A 21,972-nucleotide genomic window follows, 5' to 3' on the forward strand; every position below is an offset into this window, starting at 1 on the left:
CTGCACAGCGCCAAACACGCATACGACCATCATTGGCACCAAGGCAGAAGCGACTCTCATCGCTGAAGATGACACGTCTCCATTCGTCCCTCCATTCACGCCTGTCGCGACACCACTGGAGGCGGGCTGCACGATTTTGGGGCGTGAGCGGAAGACGGCCTAACGGTGTGCGGGACCGTAGCCCAGCTTCATGGAGACGGTTGCGAATGGTCCTCGCCGATACCCCAGGAGCAACAGTGTCCCTAATTTGCTGGGAAGTGGCGGTGCGGTCCCCTACGGCACTGCGTAGGATCCTACGGTCTTGGCGTGCATCTGTGCATCGCTGCGGTCCAGTCCCAGGTCGACGGGCACGTGCACCTTCCGCCGACCACTGGCGACAACATCGATGTACTGTGGAGACCTCACGCCCCACGTGTTGAGCAATTCGGCGGTACGTCCACCAGGCCTCCCGCATGCCCACTATACGCCCTCGCTCAAAGTCCGTCAACTGCACATACGGTTCACATCCACGCTGTTGCGGCATGCTCCCAGTGTTAAAGACTGTGATGGAGCTCCGTATGCCACGGCAAACTGGCTGACACTGACGGTGGCGGTGCACAAATGCTGCGCAGCTAGCACCATTCAATGGCCAACACCGCGGTTCCTGGTGTGTCCGCTGTGCCGTGCGTGTGATCATTGCTTGTACAGCCCTCTCGCAGTGTCCGGAGCAAGTATGGTGGGTCTGACACACCGGTGTCAATGTGTTCTTTTTTCCATTTCCAGGAGTGTATTTTTCAATTTTTGCTCCTGTTTTCTTCTGTATATTTGTTGTATTGGGTATGGATATTTCGATTAGTTGTGTTAATTTCTTCTTTGTATTGGTGAGTATGATGTCAGGTTTGTTATGTGGTATTGTTTTATCTGTTATAATGGTTCTGTTCCAGTATAATTTATATTCAGCATTCTCCAGTACATTTTGTTGGGCATACTTGTATGTGGGATCATGTTGTTTTATTAGTTTTGTTGTATGGCAAGTTGTTGATGTATTATTTTTGCTACATTGTCATGTCTTCTGGTGTATTCTGTATTTGCTAGTATTGTACATCCGCTTGTGATGTGATCTACTGTTTCTATTTGTTGTTTGCAAAGTCTGCATTTATCTGTTGTGGTATTGGGATCTTTAATAATATGCTTGCTGTAATATCTGGTGTTTATTGTTTGATCCTGTATTGCAATCATGAATCCTTCCGTCTCACTGTATATATTGCCTTTTCTTAGCCATGTGTTAGATGTGTCTTGATCGATGTCTGGCTGTGTTAAATGATACAGGTGCTTGCCATGTAGTGCTTTCTTTTTTCAATATACTTTCTTCATATCTGTTGATGTTACGTGATCTGAAGGGTTGTAGAAGTGGTTATGAAATTGCAATGGTTTAGCCAATGTGTTTATATGAGTGATTGCTTTGGTATTTTGCTAGTTTCTGCTCGTTCTATAAAGAATTTTCTTAAATTGTCTACTTGTCCATAATGTATGTTGATAAATCCCCTTCCTCCTTCCTTTCTGCTTAATGTGAATCTTTCTGTTGCTGAATGTATTCTATATTTGTCGCATTGTGATCAGGTAAGTGTATTGAGTGCTTCTAGGTCTGTGTTACTCCATTTCACTACTCCAAAAGAGTAGGTCAATATTGGTATAGCATAAGTGTTTATAGCTTTTGTCTTGTTTCTTGCTGTCAATTCTGTTTCCAGTATTTTTGTTAGTCTTTGTCTATATTTTTCTTTTAGTTCTTCTTTAATTATTTTATTATTATTATTATTATTATTATTATTATTATTATTATTATTATTATTATTAGTAGTAGTAGTAGTAGTAGTAGTAGTAGTGAGTAACTTGTTACCATTGTGAACAGGACATGATCAATTTCCTTTCCTTTTATTGTGCGTTCTTAGCTTGTACTTGGTCTAAAGATTTAGTCAACAATAGGATAATAAGCCTTAATTTTAAGCTTCTCATATAGACATTGGATCCTTAGGAATAGGTATTTGTGCCTGAAGTATTGATCCTGACTATCCTTTATTACAGGTGTGGTGGATACCAGAGGCACAAATGAAACAAGTGTGACAACCATTCAGTCATCTCCTGCAGACACAGGGCCGTCTAGTCGTTACACGACTGTCGGCAATGAGACTTCCCACGAGCTGAGTGACGCGACTTCGGGCACACGCAGCTCTGAAGTGACTAGCAGTGCATCTGCAGAGCACAGCTCCAACACTGCCGACTCAAGTCCTCTGTTCAATGCTTCTCACACGGCGAGCACCCGAGCCGGAACATCCAGTACTACGGTCGGCATGTCAGCTCCGAGTTCCAGTTCTGGTAACGCGAGCACGGTTGAAATGGCGCCCACGAGCTCGAGCACAGTTCTCGGCACTCGAACTTCGAATGGTAGCACCGGCACACCAGTCGGCATTCCCACTTCAGTTGGAAGCACCAGTGCACAGACTGGGATTTCCTCTGCGAATGTAAGCACCAGTGTGTCAACTGGCATTCCCTCTTTGATAGGAAGCACCAGTGTACCGACTGCTATTCCCTCTTTGAATAGAAGCACCAGTGCGTCGACTGCCTCTCCTGTATCTAACGGAAACACCGGCACGCTGGCGAGTTACACTTCGAGTGGAACAGTGTCACATTCTGGCAGTACTCACACCGTACCGGTGGACGTCGACACGCCATTAGCTTCCCAGACTGGGAGCGTGGCTACGTCGTCTAGCAACCCTGTCATTTCCAGCAGTGCTGCACCCGGAAACAGTGCTGAAACGTCTTTCGAGGTGACAGACAGCGAGGCCGATGGCAGCTCAGTCTCGGTAGTAAATGTCACGGTGGGCGCACATGGTCCGGCAGTAACTACGGCTCCGAGTCTAGGGGCGTCGCACGTAATTACTACCACAGTAGAGACCGGAGTTCCCACAGATGCGATTACTGCTCTGCCACTTACTGGTGGAAGTGTGTCTGCCAGCCACTCCAATCGTGGCAGCAGATACGCTACCGCTGTCTTCATTCCGTCCACGTCGCAGGTTGCAAATGGTCGACGTGGAAGCCCATTTCCGGGGTAAGTATGACGTTATTTATATGAAGTTTACTGACACATTGATAGAGTTCTTCTGAAGTTACGTTGGTGATTGCTGAGAACTTGAAATGCACTTAAAATAATTTTACACAGCACTGTTCTTAATAGATTGTCATATCGTTTATTTTCGCTGTCCTTGCCAACGGTGACCAATTTAGTATCGTTACTGGACTCAGAAAACTATACTGAGATGAAGACACTAGCGTTGGATGTCAAGAGTTAGACGGTTTTGTAGCCACATTGCGTGCTGTGCAGATACCACATTAATGGCGGTTTAGGGTAGGAGGAAAGCGAATGTACGTTCCTCAGCAAGTTGTGTTTATGTATCTAAACTCTCCAGTTTATGTATAGCCTTGTTTATAAATTACTCTTGACTTGTTATTCCGGTTGTGTTTAGACACAAAGACAGTTCTTTCAGCTTCATGTTTGGTTTCCTTTCAGAGTGTGCTCACTAGACTTTTTTATGGCTAATGTCATCCACTCATTCTTTTTCAGTCTCATACCATTTTCCAGGGCAACTATAATCGCACAGCGTACATGGGTACAGTGTTACAAAAGTGATGACGAGGGTGTCTCTTGCAAAGTACATCTATCTACATCTACATTTATACTCCGCACGCCACCCAATGGTGTGTGGCGGAGGGCACTTTATGTGCCACTGTCATTACCTCCCTTTTCTGTTCCAGTCGCGTACATTTTGCGGGAAGAACGACTGCCGGAAAGCCTCCATGCGTGCTCGAATCTCTCTTAATTTTACGTTCGTGATCTCCTTGGGAGGTATAAGTAGAGGGAGGGGGAAGCAATATATTGGATACCTCATCCAGAAACGCATCCTCTCGAAACCTGGCGAGCAAGCTACACCGCGATGCAGAGCACCTCTCTTGCAGAATGTGCCACTTGAGTTTGCTAAACATCTCCGTAACGCTATCACGCTTACCAAATAACCTTGTGACAGAACACGCTGCTCTTCTTTGGATCTTCTCTGTGTCCTCTGTCAACCCGATCTGGATCTGATCCCACACCGATGAGCAATACTCAAGTATAGGTGAACAAGCCACCTCCTTTGTTGATGGACTAAATTTTCTAAGGACTCTCAACCTGGTACCCGCCTTATCAACAATTATTTTATATGATGATTCCACTTTAAATCGTTCCGCACGCATACTCCCAGACATTTTACAGAAGTAACTGCTACCAGTGTTTGTTCTGCTATCATATAATCATACAATAAAGGATCCTTCTTTCTATGTATTCGCAATACATTACATTTGTCTATGTTAAGGGTCAGTTGCCACTCCCTGCACCAAGTGCCTATCCACTGAAGATCTTCCTGCATTTCACTACAATTTTCTAATGCTGCAACTTCCCTGTATACTACAGCATCATCCGCAAAAAGCTGCATGGAACTCCAGACACTATCTACTGGGTCATTTGTATATATTGTGGAAAGCAATGGTCCCTTAACACTCCCCTGTGGCACACCAGAGGTTACTTTAACGCCTGTAGCCGGTAATACTGGAGCAACAGTTCATGGAGCTTTTGCAGTGTTAAATAATGCTGTAGGAATAACAGCAGGAACAAATGCTGTTGCAACAGCAACTACAGCTGGAGCAGATCCAGAAACTGATCAAGCAGAACATGAAGCATATCTGAAATCTGGGCATGCACTGCACAGCCTGGACGCTAAAAACCTGTGGAGCAACTTCCAACCCCATCCCTGCTAGTTGCATTATCGTTTAACACTGTTGAGAGATGGGAAAAATACCTGAGCTTAGATTCATGTTAGATTGAAAGGTAAGAAACATATCAGATGCCTCGGTCCAGAGAGCTCTGTTACTGACTGGTAGTAGTAGCCTTTATGAAAATATGTAAAAACTGTGTCCATGCTAGAACCTTGAAGCATTTAAATTTATGGAATTGTGCAGTTTGCTGAGTGAGAGTCTGTGCCATCAAACTTGCATTGTGGCAGCGTGATTGCAGTTTAACTAGTAAGGGAAGCATAGTGGCCAGTATTACATGCCCTGGGTAGCAGATTTGCAAGACCTCGCCCATAAATGCAAGTTTGATCGTACAAAATGTGGCGTCTCGTATGCTGATCCCTTAATCGGAGACATAACTGTCAGATTATCACTGGCCAACAAGGTTCAGATTAGAGCTTTCGAATTGTCACACCCCAAGTTGAGCACATGTACATCTACATCCACACTCTGCCAACTAGTGCAAAGTGTGACCAAGGGTTTGTCCCATTGTTAACAGTTGTTGGGATTTGTTCCCATTCCATACACATATGGACCGACGGAAGAATGATTGTTTGAATGCCTCTGTGCATGCTGTAATTATTCTAATCTTGTCCCCATGATCTTTATGTGAGTGATACATATGGGGTTATAGTATATTCCTTGTTTCATTGTTTAAAGCCGGTCCTCAAAACTTTGTTAACAGGCTTTCTTGGGATAGTTTATGTCTATCTTAAAAGAGTCTCCAGTTCCGTTTTTTCAGCATCATTGTAAAATACTTCCACGGATTAAGCAAACCTTTGACCATTCATGCTTCCCTTCTCTGTATATGTTAAACAGCTCCAGCTAGTTCTATTAATACGGCTCCCATAAACTTGAACAGTATTCTAGAATGGGTCATACAAATTATTTCTAAGCAACCTACTTCATAGACTGATTGCTCCCTCTTAAACCAAAATCAATCATGTACATTACCCACATCTGAGCCTGTTTGATTATTTCATTTCATATCCCTACATCTACATACATACTCCGCAATCCACCATATGGTGCATGGCGAAGGGTACCTTGTACCACAACTAACATCTTCTCTCCCTGTTCCACTCCCAAACAGAACGAGAGAAAAATGACTGCTATATGCCTCTGTATGAGACCTAATCCCTCTTATTTTATCTTTGTGGTCTTTCTGCAAAATGTAAGTTGGCGGCAGTAAAATTGTACTGCAGTCAGCCTCAAATGCTGGTTCTCTAAATTTCCTCAGTAGTGATTCACGAAAAGAACGCCTCCTTTCCTCTAGAGACTCCCACCCGAGTTCCTGAAGCATTTCGTAACACTCGCATGATGATAAAACCCGCGTGAAATATTTCTCAAATGCTAAATTTAAAAATTCAGCTTTCGTTTTGCAGTCTTCCGTTGCCAGGCCAGACTGATCAGAAAGTGACTGGATGGAAGCCTTCGACCCGCTTACCAATTTTACGTAAGACCAGAATTTCCTTGGGTCTTCAGCAAGATCTTTTGCTAAAGAATGACAGTGGTAGTGGTTGTATGCTTCATGCACCGCTCTTTTTACAGCAGCACGAATCTCTACCAACTTTTGCCTTCCCTCGTTCTTCCGATCTTTCTTGTACAGCGAGTGCAACTGTCTTTGCTTCCTGAGCATTCTGTGAGTTGTGCTGTTAAACCACGGTGGGTCTTTTCCATCCGTAACCCACTTTTGTGGCACATACTTGTCCAACACTCTCAGGGGGTATACACTCTGCGACAACCGGGAAAAGCCCGGGAATTTTTTCATCTGGGAGAAAACCAGGAAAAACGTGGAAATTTTTCATTGCTTTAGTTTTCAGTTAAATTTTTGTAGTTTTGACTGGTAAGAACTGAACGACAAACTGCTTCCAATGGGCGTGACATCACAACGGTTAGCTAAAGATTCGTTTGAGCACTTACCAGCAGCGTTATGTGCATGCGCAGTTGAGTCGCCTGTAAACCATATCTTCTCAAGTTGCTGTTTCCTCTTGGTCTACAGTTCTCAAGAGCTGGGAGCCATAAAATGAATTAAAATATTACATAATTATGGAAGGCTAAAATATGTAATTAGTCTCAGTTTTCTGATTTTATTTTATTTCCAGGTTTTTGGTAGTCAGGCATTAATTGTCTTGCTGAAAAATGAAGTTATTTTTGTCAATTTTCTAAAAAAAAACGCAAAGATAGTCAATTTACTTGAAACACTATTGGCTAGTGTTAACTGTTAGCGGTATTTCAAGTTCACATTGTTATCATTTGTGATGTACGGCATTATGCCATAGAACTAAACATTAGAGAATACAGTACTGGTACGTCAAGAAAATTTGGATTCTGAAAACCACACTGAAAAGTTTAATATCAGCTTGGGGCCTAATTCTATGTGAATCTGGTCATATGAATGTGCTCTTTTAAGTCGAATTATGGATTTTTATATGGTTTATGAAATTCCGATGCTCTTGGAGTATCCTCTGATATCCTGTTTCGTTTATGATGTAATGTAAGATCTCTTAATGCCATATACATACGAACCTAGAGGCTACCTCCTCCATCGTGGCTGCGCAAGCACATTAACGCTGTTTTCTGGCACTCTCTGGCAAATGATGAAACGAATTGTAACAGGTCACTGGAAAATATTGTAATTGGTCTTTTGAAAAGCATTACTTTCAAAGTGCATTTCATTTTACACAATATGAGTTATGTTACGTGTGCATACGTGCTTTGAATTTCTTAAATCACAGTGCTATTGATTTTCATTGAAAGCTTAACACTTTGAGGGCCAGCCACTTAGAAGAATTTAGAGCCCAGAGTGTAACACATGCAAAAAAGACAAATATTGTATGTGAAACCTTAAATCTTCTTGTAGCTACACTATGCACATCAATTTTCTTATTTGTGAGTTCATGCTACTTAACAGTGATGTTACTATAGGCTGACTACATCACGTGTCCTATGCTCTGAATCACTACTTTTACATGTGACACATCTTCCGAAAGACAAATTTCAGAAACTGTTTTTCGCTGCCACATTTGCATATTAAGGTCTGAAGGGGATTTGCTAGCCCAGTTAACTACAGCACCTGGATAACAGCAGATGTAATTTGTGATTTAGTCAGCACAGTCACTATTTATCTTCAGTTAGACGAGGTGCAAACAACTTCAGTCTAATATTTCTACTTATCCTTCACTGTGCAAAAAGCCACTCGGTCAATATTAGCCAAAATTTTTAAAAACATGACAGCCCGAGCCTGTTTCAATACCGGCTGCATTTACATGGTAGCGAAAATCGACTGCAGAACTGGAAAACTGGCAACCAGAAGCGTTTTTCCAGAATCAATTTTGAAGTGTTTACATGACCATCCAGGACCAGTATTGAGAGATTGGTTTACGGAATCTGGTTTTGGGAGCTCCATGTAAACGCAATGAATATCTGCTGTCATCGGCTTGTGATATCATGTTACATGAGCTATGACTGGCTTACAAAAGTGCATCTTGATTTCAATTAAAGTTCTGTGTTTGTTGGAACTCAACTAGATACTTTTGTAATACGAAAATATGCAGCGTACATGTTGCTGCAAATCAAAGGTCTTTCCAAAACTTACTTTGTTTCTGGGGTTTGATTCCTAAAGTGGCGGGAGGCTCTACGCCGATGTACAAAACCCTAACCATTCAAAGGACTGGTAAGTTTTATGATCCTGAGGGAAAGCATACTGTCACTTAACACAGAAAAAGCATATTTTCACCCCGGAGAAATTGTATTTTTTAACTGGGAAAAACCTGGGAATTTCCTTTCCTTGCCCATATATACACACCTTGTCCCTACAAAATGTTAGATACAGGTATTTGCATGAGTGTACAAAATTCCAACTGTGATTCATTGATTATATAGTCATAGGATACCGTGGTGGTGGTTTTTTTTACCCCCCTGCTACACACTCCCGAACATTTACAGCAAGTTGCCAATCTTTGCACCACTCTGAAATCAACTCAAGATCTGACTGAATATTTATGCATTAAAAACAAAGATTCCAAGACTTACCAAGCGGGAAAGTGCCGGTAGACAGGCACAATAAAATAACACACAAACACACACACAAAATTACGAGCTTTCGCAACCGGCGGTTGCTTCGTCAGGAAAGAGGAAAGGAGAAGGAAAGCTGAAAGGATGTGGGTTTTAAGAGAGAGGGTAAGGAGCCATTCCAATCCCGGGAGCGGAAAGACTTACCTTAGGGGGAAAAAAGGATAGGTATATACATATACATACACACACACACACACACACACACACACACACACACACACACACACACACACACACACACACACATATCCATACATACATATACAGACACAAGCAGACATATTTAAAGGCAAAGAGTTTGGGTAGAGATGTCAGTTGAGGCGGAAGTGCAGAGGCAAAGATGATGTTGAATGATAGGTGAGGTATGAGTGGCGGCAACTTGCAATTAGCGGAGTTTGAGGCCTGGTAGATAATGAGAAGAGAGGATATATTGAAGGGCAAGTTCCCATCTCCAGAGTTCGGATGGGTTGGTGTTGGTGGGAAGTATCTAGATAACCCGAACGGTGTAACACTGTGCCAAGATGTGCTGGCCGTGTACCAAGGCATGTTTAGCCACAGGGTGATCCTCATTACCAACAAACACTGTCTGCCTGTGTCCATTCATGCGAATGGACAGTTTGTTGCTGGTCATTCCCACATAGAAAGCGTCACAGTATAGGCAGGTCAGTTGGTAAATCATGTGGATGCTTTCACATGTGGCTCTGCCTTTGATCGTGTATACCTCCCGGGTTACAGGATGGGAGTAGGTGGTGGCGGGAGGGTGCATATGCAGCTTCTTTCAGACAGTGCTTCTTCATGGATAACTGAATCATCTGCAAAAAGTCTGAAGTTACTATTAATATTGCCTGCAATGTCATTATTGTACATGAACAGAAAGTGTCTCAAACCACTTCCCTGGGGCTCACTCGAAGTTACATCTGGCAATGACTCTCCATCCGAGATAACATGCTGTGTCACCCCTACCAAAAAGTCCTCACTCCAGTAACAAATTTCGCTTGATGCCCCACATTATCAAACTCATGACAATAAGTAATAGATGTGGTACTGAGTCAAATACTTTTCGAAAATCAAGAAATACTACATCTACGTGACTGCCTTGATCCAAAGCTTGCAGTATATCATCTGCAAAAAGTACGAATTGAGTTTCAAATGATCAATTTTCCTGGAATTCCTAAGGGTTGGCATGGAAGAGGTCATTCTGTTTAAGGTACCTAACCAATCAATGCCAACTTTATCACAAATATTGTAAAAAACATTTGATGTGTCAGCAGAAGCTCAAAATGTATTTTCAGATAAGTAGCAAATAGTTCAGGTCTCCACCACCTGCAGTTTGTTTCCCGGATGGTGCTCAGGATGCAGGTCCTGTGCGAGGAAATGCTTCTCCATTGCCCATATTTTTTTGATACATGTTACTCATGTCTCCAGTGAAGTACTGACGAGAAGAAAACAACACTGCAGGCCGATGTGCCAGTGTTATACACTGTGGGCAGGAGAATTCAATTAAGCATTGATGTTTGCCTTAGCTCCAGTCTTTGCAGAACCTGGCCAATTGCATAAAACTTTCTATTGGAGTATCAGTGATATTAGAGCCCAGTTCCTGGTGAATACAGGGGCTGTAGTTTGTCTGATGAACCAGAAGACCTATCAGTGGTTTGCTGCAGCAACAGTGGCAGTTACATTTGTATGGCCAACTAAAGATGAGGGCAAGTTACTGTATGCATAAAATACAAGAATGTGGAACAGCAAATCACTTCGTCAGTTGCAGATTTGTGTCGGTTATAAATATTTGTGGTTTAGGTGCGTTTACCACATTTGGTTTCCACATATTTCATGATGTGAACCTGGTGTTCAGCTCAGTGCAGTTTCAAACTTGCTCCCTTCTTCACATCTAAATTAAAGTTAGCAGTTTTTGATTGCACACTTCAAGTTTAGTGTGTTGCAGTTCTTTGTGTAACATGTTTCACCCATCAGAAAATAAGCATAGTCGTTCATAAGCTATTGATTGTGAATTAATTAGCAATAGTTATATTACTTAGCTTGCTTTGTTGATCAGATGTCTATGTTGTCTGTGTTGGGCCATCTAGAAGTGTAAAATTCCTAGATTAACTTCAATATGTGTACTTGAAATGAACTTGTTACAGGGAGTTTCTATTTCACACAAAAAGGGATTTAATCTTCAGTTTCACCTCAGAATAGAATAGAACTTTGTTACAACTACTTCCAACTTCCATCACAGAGCAGCACATGAACTGTCTAGAAGTACAGTATCAAGCATGAACTGCTATGTTTATTGGTGACAAAGCAAAACCAGCTCAGACACAAAGTGATGAGCAATGTTCATACTGCATTGCAACTCAAAGATGCTACAATTAGATGTTGATTGTTTACATCAAGTATTTATGTAATAGTACAATAGATTTCCTCATTTCAAAGGTTTTTCTCAAAATTAAAAGTGAACACAACTTAACCTCATTTTGAGACATTTCCTTGTTGTATATTTTAGTATATTTGTATCTAAATGAACTAATTTTCTGTAATTAATTTAGTGATAACAAAGAAAACCATAATTTGTGTGATTTCTGAAGTATTTTGGTGCATCAGGTAATGTGGCTGTGCAGAGTGTATCGGGAGCTTACTGTACTTAATATGTTTGTACATACTGAGTGCTCCAGTTGTATGTATGTATGTATTGTATGTTTTTGGTGAAAACAGGGTCATTGACCAGCTCCATTACACACTCCAGGATTTAGAATTGTGCAATTGTTCCAACCAAAGTTGGTTTGGGCCAAAGAACTGAAGTGCATATTTCACTCAAGCTGTCCTTTGTGCCTAAATTTTGGAGTACACAGACAGTTCCATTCACAATGTGTGATGCTGTAAGGCTGAGTTAAACAGGTAATAGGGCTTGGGAGTCATTACACGAATCTCAGCTAGTCAGTGAGTGACTTCCAAGGTCATGACAAAGAAAGCAAACAGTTTCATCAGAACTTTTGGTGATTTTAAGACAACAATTAAAGTGCAAAGTGAGATCAACAATTAACCAGTCGCTTGGCCAGAGGAACTATTAACAAAGTTAGGTGAGGGGAGCGTTTTTCACAGGATGTTTTGAAGGATGCATACTTGCAATTACCTTTACACTCAGACAAACTGAATATTCTGATGCTAAATACACCTTTGGAATACATGAATACAAGAGGTTACCTTTGTGGGTCACTTTGGTGTGAGGAATTTTCCAAAGATATGCGGAGCAGCTAACTCATAGTATTCTCAAGTACGTAAAGAATATGGGCGACATTTGGGTGATGGATGCTACTACAGAAGAGCATATGCAAAACTTACAAACAATATTTCAGCAGCTGTTGGAGGATGGGCCTCATTGTAACTTAGACAGATGCAAGTTTTTTGTACCATCTGTGCAGTATTTGGACATACGTTAAGCAGCAACGGGATCGCACTAATGGCATTGAGAAGCTGCTGGCCCTGAAAAAACTTAAAGGAATTTCAGTCTCTTCTGGGGGAAAGTAATCTAGTACGCAAAATTCGTTCCCTAGGTGGCTGACATCACACATCCACAGCAACTATTTGACTAAGAAAGGTGTTCTGCTTGTTTTGTCTCCTGAGTGTTATTGTTGTTCAAAATACACCTGAGGTCAACCCCATGCTTAGTGACTTTCACACCAGGCAAGGTCCAGACCCTTACAACTGATACTAACATAGACAATATCACTTTTATAAATCCTAGATTTTCTTAATGAGGTGGTTACTGTATGGAAGATGTGCTTTAATATTGAGCCCTTGCACAGTACAATGACACATGAAATAACTGTGGGTAGACGTCTGCAGCGGTTTATTGCACAAGCGAAGCACTATAACAGCGATGCAGTGGGTGGGACATAGCATGGTACTGCAGCCTCACAGCAGTGGGGGGCACAGCTGGTGCTCAATGGTGAAGATGCAGCCAGCACATGTACGGCAGTGAGTGATGGGGGTCTGATGTATGGGCTGCAAGAGGCAGCCGGAGTGAAGCCCAGGGCAGGATTGTCTGCCTTCTGGTGGCAGTGTGACAGCATATATGGGATATATATTCTTGTGGACACGTGCCTGTGGAGAATGAATAGGTCCACAATATCAGTGCTAAGTGATCTGTGATGCGTGAGCAACTTAGTGGAGAATCAGCAGTTTTGGAAGAGAAGTGCCTTACAGCCAGTAACTAGACAACCCACAGGACACAGATGTAGTGCGATTGTTGTGGCCAGGCGATAGAGCCAGATATAATATCCATCCCCTGCTGAGTAGAGGGTAGCAGAGCAGTCTCAGCTGGATTTGAAAGAGACAAAGGGGGAAGGGTCATGCCCAGAGGGCAGAGATGGGTCCTCGGATGGGGGACGTGCTGTGAGCACCAAAGAAATGACAGAATGCAAGGGCATTGGCGGGTGCTGGGAGACAAGGCCTGCCTAGAGAGGAGGCCATCTGGAGTGCAAAGCTTGCAGTAAAATGTGTGAATAGATCAGGTAAAACTGGGAGGCACACCTGAAGTGGTGGAAAGGGTGTTGCTGGAAGTGCAATGTGCAGAGGAGCACGGCAAGAAGAAAGTTCAGGGATAGACGTCACCAAAAGAAAAGAGAAAATAGCATGTTACTCCCGCATCTAAATGAGGGTCTATGCAGCTGGAATCGCAGAATACACCTGAGAGGGTGCAGGGTTAGAGGTGTGGAAATACTGTAGGTGGCAAGATCGCACGGAAGAGCACCAGAAGTATCAAAAGGGATTTCTGGGATTGCAGGAAACCAGTGAGTCAGCTTCGGTAGGGCCCAGAAGTGAGGCATGCATCGAGCCAGTCTCAGCCCAGATAGAGGCCCAGGCTGGTGGGAGATTCACAGAGATGTCCACAGGTTCAGCCAGAAGAGGTTGGAACATAGAGGAGGTGGCAGTAGCCAACAGGAGGCACGCTAGCCGGATGGTGACTCCCGGAGATGCTGCCGGAGTCGGCCGGACTCCAAAGAGCAGGTGGGATGTAGGGAGGTGGTGCTGATGGGTATGGCTAGACCGTGACGGGATGTTGGAATGTTGGCAGGAATGCAGGTGGACTCGACTGGAATGAAAGGGGACATAGTGGCAGCTGTGTCCAGGTATGAGGATGCTAGACAGAGACACTGATAGAATAGTCTCTTGATCCCAGCTTTGGTGTCCTTGTGTGGTGGTGATGGCAAATGAAATAACAGTGGTTACCATGTAAACATATGTAATGATTTATTACACAAGCAAGACAAGGTTAACAATATGGTACGAGGTATTACAACAGAGAATTGTGCTCTGAATATGGCGGGCAGGGTGCCATCCGGTGAGTTCTGATGTCAGCGTGAGCGTTGCAGGAACCCAGTATGGTATTGTGGTGTGGCGATGGCTGGCATCTGGGGATGATGCTTACGTAACTGGCTCCCTGTAAGATGCAGCAGCAAGGGCGCAGCTGGAGTCCGGTGAGACCTTGAGGCGAGGACACAGCCAAAGTGTATACGGCAGCAAGCAATGTGGCTCCAATTGGTGGGCCAAGGGAGGTGGGTGGTGTAAAGCCAGTAGAGGGAGTCATTTGTCTCTGATTGATGGGCTGCAGGTTGATGCCGGCATAATTGCCCAGAGTGGGATCCGTCTGCTGCTGGCAGATATGCTGCGGCATGAATGGACAGATATGAACGTTTGGACACTTGACTGTGGAAAAAGAAAATTCCACTATCACAGTGCCACTATCGATGGTTGTGTGTGAGTGTGTGGGCGCACATGCGCTTGTTTGTGTGCAGCTTACCAGAAAGCCGGTGCCTCTGGAAGAGAAGTGCATTCTTTCCAGCAACTATATGCCACACAGGATATGGGTGTATGCTGGCATTTGTCATGGCCAGGTGATATGGCTGGATATAATATTCTGGACAACAGAATTAAAGAGTCCTTATTCCCACCCACTGTGATACTTAAGTTTGAAATTTTGCTCAGTGGTATGTAAAAGCATCGTGCTCTGCGAACCCACCCTTGAGCTCGAGAATGCTTCAGACAGCAAGGTGTCGACACTTGCGAGAAAAAGGTCACAGCTCAGAAGTTCATGTGTGACATGTAAGGCGTGTTAATGATGTCCCGTTGGCACCAAATTCCACCACAATTCTTCCCAATACCACCATGGATGTGTCACACAATTGGAAGGTCATCACACTCCCTCTTACTCCCATTTCACCCCTTCTTTTGACGCTTCTACAATGATGGTCAGAAATGTGACGCCCAGCATTGAAATCGTGCAGTTTTATTATAAGTGGCTTAGGAAAACATTCTGGATGCATCACTGGTCAGAATTGGCACAAGGAGACCACATGTGGTGGCATAAAGAACGTCATTGAAATCACCATTTTCCCTGCAGTGTTGATTTCCACATATTGCACAGTCAAAAATGACAGTTTACAGTGCGATGAGCAACAAGAGTACATTCTTCACAACCTTTGAGACGGCGCCGCTTCTCTAAGGACATCGTGTGGTCACATTCCCATCGAATCTGATCACATCCATTTGGAGTGCATCATGACTACAATTTTTGCTCTTGTGTATGTGTTGGAACCACTAGGGACTGTCCAAAACCATTCATTGAAACTTGAACATAACCCAAAGCAGCTAAGGGTGCTCATGCTCTTTCAGAACTCCTATTTTGTTTCATCCTGTGGTATTATCATGAGGGGATGTGACATTGACATGAATGAGTAAAATGGCAAAGGAATCTCTCAGAGCCCCACCCCACCCCTCCTAGATCAGCAAAACCTTCAGTGTGTCCACCCATCTTCATTGAGAATTTCAGAAATACACCTATATAAACAGAAACCTTAATGACATTGTAGATGCTTGCAGATTGGCTACCTCCTTGAGACTCCACAAATTCAGATGGCCTACTAGCAGGTGCAAGAGTAGCATAGTAGTGGCAAAAGAGCAGCAGTACAGCCTGCCTGCAGACACCTGGTACTCTTGTCATGGCTGCAGTCTTTACAGTTACATTCCTAAAATTCTCAGTAGTGGTGGGGGGGTCTGCCACTGAGGGTTTTGCCAAACTGGTGGGTCTTAGAAGGGCCCTCTGCTGTTTTATTCAAGCATGTCAGTGTCACATACCCTCACGATCACGACACAGGGGGACATAATGTAGGAGCATTGAAAAAGCAGAAGCACTTTTAGCTGCTTCGTATCATATTAGGTTTTGTCAAATGGTTTTGAACATCCTTAGTGATTGCAGCCTGTACGAAAGAGAGAAAGTTGTGGCTGTGTGGGGCTGGAAACGGGTGCGATGATGTTCAGTGGGGATGCAGCCTCACGATGTCCTTAGAGAAGAGTTTAAATGCGCAAGGGTATCAGCAGTCTCAAAGGTTGTGAAGAACATCTTACTGTTGCTCATCGCACTGCAAATTTTCTTTTTTGACCGTGAAATGTGAGGAATGTCACAGGGAAGGGGTGCTTTCATTAACACTCCCCTGTGACCTTCTCGTGCCCATTCCGAGTGCCAGTGTGCCTGTCCATGATTTCAATGCTGGGAATCACTGTTCTAACCTCCATCACAGAGGTGTCAAAAGGAAATTGAAATGTGCTCAAGAGGTAGTGTGACTACCTTCTGATCATGTGACACATCCATAGTGGCATTGAGCAGAATTGCATGGACTTCTGGTGCCAGTGTGACGTCTCATTAACCCACCTAACACGCTACATGAACTTCTGAACTGTGGCCTTTTAAGTGTCAACACCTTGCCGTTTGAAGTGTCACCAAGCCCAAAGGTGACATTGCAAGGTACCACATTTTGTCCAGTACAGAGGACTGTTGTATGCACCTTTTTGCGCCAAATATGAAACTGTAGTGTTGCAGTGGGTGGAAATTCGGGGCTTAAGAAATGTGATTCTTTAATTCCATTGAGTGATGTAACTAAAGGTAAAATAAATGACACAAATAGTATTATAGGGGACTGACAGGATGTTAAGGGCAGCTGACAAGTAAGATCTAGGTAGTGGAAATTAGGCTGATTATTAACATGTGCTCCACATAGGGACTAAACTAGGGATTGTTAAGAGGTGGTGGTGGTAGTGGTGGTAATGATGATGGTAATGATGATGATGAATTCATATATTGTTAAAGTGAGTAGTGTATCCTTATATGAGAGTCATTATTACAAATGACCATTAGGTGGTACTATTGAGGCAGTTATTACTATAGTTTCAAATCTGGTCCCTCACTGTTGTCAGAACAGTGACACCTAAGAAATTTTCCAAGTAGTTCATGTGAGAGCTAAAGGAAATTGTGACTTCAAAAAATGGAAATTTCAGGCGAAAGTTTTCAATGGCTAATTCATGTAAAATTTTCCTAAAGGCCTAACTTGACAAGAATACATCATTTTGCTATGTTGATGTTTGACAATCAGTGGCTGGACATTTCATGTCCATCACTATAGATGACTGAAAAACAGCTAATTCTGAACACTACACAACAATTTGTTTGCAGCAAGTCATTGGTGAAATAAAGAACCCATAATATCACATCATTCTCAATCATGATGATACCAGCTTTCACACAGCACACCTGGCGATTGACTATCTGTCAGAGAAAAACATAAAATCAGCATCTCAATGCCCGTGTTCACCCAGTCTGTCATGTAATGACTGCTTATTGTCTTCCATGAAGCAAAAAAAAATGCAAGTACAATAATTTTTATTACGTCAGAAAGCTATCGAATTGTTTCGAAACTCTTTCCGAGGCACTAATACTATGAGTGAAAAAAATGTTTCCAGGATTGAATATATGCTAATGTGCATAGACACAAATATTTTGAGATACAGTAAAATAGTCTGTACAAGAAATATCCTTTTAATATTTTTCTAGAATCTTAAGTTAGCCCTCATATTACCAGAAATGTATATTTACTTCCCCTTTCTCATGGAACTTCAGCCTGGTGCAGAATAGTGTTTAGTTATCTCTTATTGTAAACTATGTTCCATTTGTTTCAGGAGCGCAGGCACTTCAGCTGGGTTCACAGGTCCACAGGCAAATGCACCGTTTCCGACTCCCGGGCGCCGTAGGAAGAGAGAAGCACCTGCAGCAAATGCCTCTGTAAACAGTACAGCTGTGCCACTCCAGATACGAATGATAGTTCGGCCGCATCTCAGGTAAGCCACAAACAACCATTTTAGCACACTGTGTGTGGTGCTAATACTTCTAACGCACAATAATCGTTTTACAGTATAACATCATTGGTTGTGTTCTGTAGTTGAATCAATTTTCAGCTGACATATTTTGCTTTTTGCTAGAAGCATCCTCAATAACTCACAGGGAAAACTTGATACTCTGTTTATAAATTCAGTTGCAGTGGAAAGCAGTCACTGAACCTAAACTGAGATTTCACAGTGGTGGAGTGCATACAAGATTATCTAACATTTCATCCCATCTAGACCAGCCAAAAATAATAATGATAGAATAACTTCTGTATGATCAGCTGAACTAAGGCCAGTGTCACAGCTACATATTCCTGCGGTACAGATAGAACATTATATTTTAAAATTCCATTTTTCTCTGAATAACTGTCTTTGGTGCAAGTTGAATAGATCCAGTTCAAATCAACAGAGAAAGTGCATTTTACCTTCCATTTATTTTGTTGTTGTTGTTGTTGTTGTCTTCAGTCCTGAGACTGGTTTGATGCAGCTCTCCATGCTACTCTATCCTGTGCAAGCTACTTCATCGCCCAGTACCTACTGCAACCTACATCCTTCTGAATCTGCTTAGTGTATTCATCTCTTGGTCTCCCTCTACGATTTTTACCCTCCACGCTGCCCTCCAATGCTAAATTTGTGATCCCTTGATGCCTCAAAACATGTCCTACCAACCGATCCCTTCTTCTAGTCAAGTTGTGCCACAAACTCCTCTTCTCCCCGGTTCTATTCAATACCTCCTCATTAGTTACGTGATCTACCCATCTAATCTTCAGCACTCTTCTGTAGCACCACATTTCGAAAGCTTCTATTCTCTTCTTGTCCAAACTAGTTATCGTCCATGTTTCACTTCCATACATGGCTACACTCCAAACAAATACTTTCAGAAACGACTTCCTGATACATAAATCTATATTCGATGTTAACAAATCGCTCTTCTTCAGAAACGCTTTCCTTGCCATTGCCAGTCTACATTTTATATCCTCTCTACTTCGACCATCATCAGTTATTTTGCTCCCCAAATAGCAAAACTCCTTTACTACTTTCAGTGTCTCATTTCCTAGTCTAATTCCCTCAGCATCACTCCATATCCCATTATCCTCATTTTGCTTTTTGGTGGTCATCTTATATCCTCCTTTCAAGACACTGTCCATCCCGTTCAACTGCTCTTCCAAGTCCTTTGCTGTCTCTGACAGAATTACAATGTCATCGGCGAACCTCAAAGTTTTTACTTCTTCTCCATGAATTTTAATACCTACTCCAAATTTTTCTTTTGTTTCCTTTACTGCTTGCTCAATATACAGATTGAATAACATCGGGGAGAGGCTACAACCCTGTCTCACTCCTTTCCCAACCACAGCTTCCCTTTCATGCCCCTCGACTCTAATAACTGCCATCTGGTTTCTGTACAAATTGTAAATAGCCTTTCGCTCCCTGTACTTTACCCCTGCCACCTTCAGAATTTGAAAGAGAGTATTCCAGTCAACATTGTCAAAAGCTTTCTCTAGGTCTACAAATGCTAGAAACGTGGGTTTGCCTTTTCTTAATCTTTCTTCTAAGATAAGTCGTAAGGTCAGTATTGCCTCACGTGTTCCAACATTTCGACGGAATCCAAACTGATCCTCCCCGAGGTCCGCATCTACCAGTTTTTCCATTCGTCCGTAAAGAATTTGTGTTACTATTTTGTAGCTGTGGCTTATTAAACTGATAGTTCGGTAATTTTCACAACTGTCAGCACCTGCTTTCTTTGGGATTGGAATTATTATATTCTTCCTGAAGTCTGAGGGTATTTCACCTGTCTCATACATCTTGCTCACCAGCTGGTAGAGTTTTGTCATGACTGGCTCTCCCAAGGCCGTCAGTAGTTCTAATGGAATGTTGTCTACTCCGGGGCCCTTGTTTCGACTCATGTCTTTCAGTGCTCTGTCAGACTCTTCACGCAGTATCTTACCTCCCATTTCATCTTCATCTACATCCTCTTCCATTTCCATAATATTGTCCTCAAGTACATCGCCCTTGAATAAACCTTCTATATACTCCTTCCACCTTTCTGCCTTCCCTTCTTTGCTTAGAACTGGGTTGCCATCTGAGCTCTTGATGTTCATACACGTGGTTCTCTTCTCTCCAAAGGTCTCTTTAATTTTCCTGTAGGCAGTATCTATCTTACCCCTAGTGAGATAAGCTTCTACATCCTTACATTTGTCCTCTAGCCATCCCTGCTTAGCCATTTTGCACTTCCTGTCGATCTCATTTTTGAGACGTTTGTATTCCTTTTTGCCTGCTTCATTTACTGCATTTTTATATTTTCTCCTTTCATCAATTAAATTCAATATTTCTTCTGTTACCCAAGGATTTCTACTAGCCCTCGTCTTTTTACCTACTTGATCCTCTGCTGCCTTCACTACTTCATCCCTCAGAGCTACCCATTCTTCTTCTACTGTGTTTCTTTCCCCCATTGCTGTCAATTGTTCCCTTATGCTCTCCTTGAAACTCGGTACAACCTCTGGTTCTTTCAGCTTATCCAGATCCCATGTCCTTAAATTCCCACCTTTTTGCAGTTTCTTCAGTTTTAACCTACAGGTCATAACCAATAGATTGTGGTCAGAGTCCACATCTGCCCCTGGAAATGTCCTACAATTTAAAACCTGATTCCTAAATCTCTGTCTTACCATTATATAATCTATCTGATACCTTTTAGTATCTCCAGGATTCTTCCATGTATACAACCTTCTTTTATGATTCTTGAACCAAGTGTTAGCTATGATTAAGTTATGCTCTGTGCAAAATTCTATCAGACGGCTTCCTCTTTCATTTCGTAGCCCCAATCCATAATCACCTACTATGTTTCCTTCTCTCCCTTTTCCTACTGACGAATTCCAGTCACCCATGACTATTAAATTTTCGTCTCCCTTCACTACCTGAATAATTTCTTTTATCTCATCATACATTTCTTCAATTTCTTCATCATCTGCAGAGCTAGTTGGCATATAAACTTGTACTACTGTAGTAGGCATGGGCTTTGTGTCTATCTTGGCCACAATAATGCATTCACTATGCTGTTTGTAGTAGCTTAACCGCACTCCTATTTTTTTATTCATTATTAAACCTACTCCTGCGTTACCCCTATTTGATTTTGTATTTATAACCCTGTATTCACCTGACCAAAAGTCTTGTTCCTCCTGCCACCGAACTTCACTAATTCCCACTATATCTAACTTTAACCTATCCATTTCCCTTTTTAAATTTTCTAACCTACCTGCCCGATTAAGTGATCTGACATTCCACACTCCGATCCGTAGAACGCCAGTTTTCTTTCTCCTGATAACGACGTCCTTCTGAGTAGTCCCCCGCCCGGAGATCCGAATGGGGGACTATTTTACCTCCGGAATATTTTACCCAAGAGGACGTCATCATCATTTAATCATACAGTAAAGCTGCATGTCCTCGGGAAAAATTACGGATGCAGTTTCCCCTTGCTTTCAGCCGTTCGCAGTACCAGCACAGCAAGGCCGTTTTGGTTAATGTTGCAAGGCCAGATCAGTCAATCATCCAGACTGTTGCCCCTGCAATTACTGAAAAGGCTGCTGCCCCTCTTCAGGAACCACATGTTTGTCTGGCCTCTCAACAGATACCCCTCCGTTGTGGTTGCACCTACGGTACGGCCATCTCTATCGCTGAGGCACGCAAGCCTCCCCACCAACGTCAAGGTCCATGGTTCATGGGGGGGGGGGGGGGGGGCATTTACTTTAAAAAGGCACAAAACAAACACATACAGTCTGCTCCAAAAAATCTATCTCAAAATTACAGTTTTCTGCAGCCTCTGCTGTG

At 42.7% G+C, this 21,972-nt stretch overlaps 1 protein-coding gene across 5 annotated transcripts in view; it reads left to right on the forward strand.

Moving 5' to 3' along the window:
* The window catches only part of LOC126293305 (aminopeptidase N-like), a 721,098-nt gene that overhangs the window by 408,678 nt on the left and 290,448 nt on the right, over positions 1-21,972 (forward strand). For all 5 annotated transcript variants that reach the window (XM_049986440.1, XM_049986441.1, XM_049986437.1 and 2 more), the window contains 2 exons: positions 2,062-3,085; positions 17,947-18,105. In XM_049986440.1, coding sequence (XP_049842397.1) covers positions 2,062-3,085; positions 17,947-18,105 — 1,183 coding nt within the window. The remainder of the gene's footprint in view (positions 1-2,061; positions 3,086-17,946; positions 18,106-21,972) is intronic.

The sequence above is a fragment of the Schistocerca gregaria genome, chromosome 10 (genome assembly GCF_023897955.1).
Source record: "Schistocerca gregaria isolate iqSchGreg1 chromosome 10, iqSchGreg1.2, whole genome shotgun sequence".
NCBI classification, from domain to species: Eukaryota; Metazoa; Arthropoda; class Insecta; order Orthoptera; family Acrididae; genus Schistocerca; species Schistocerca gregaria.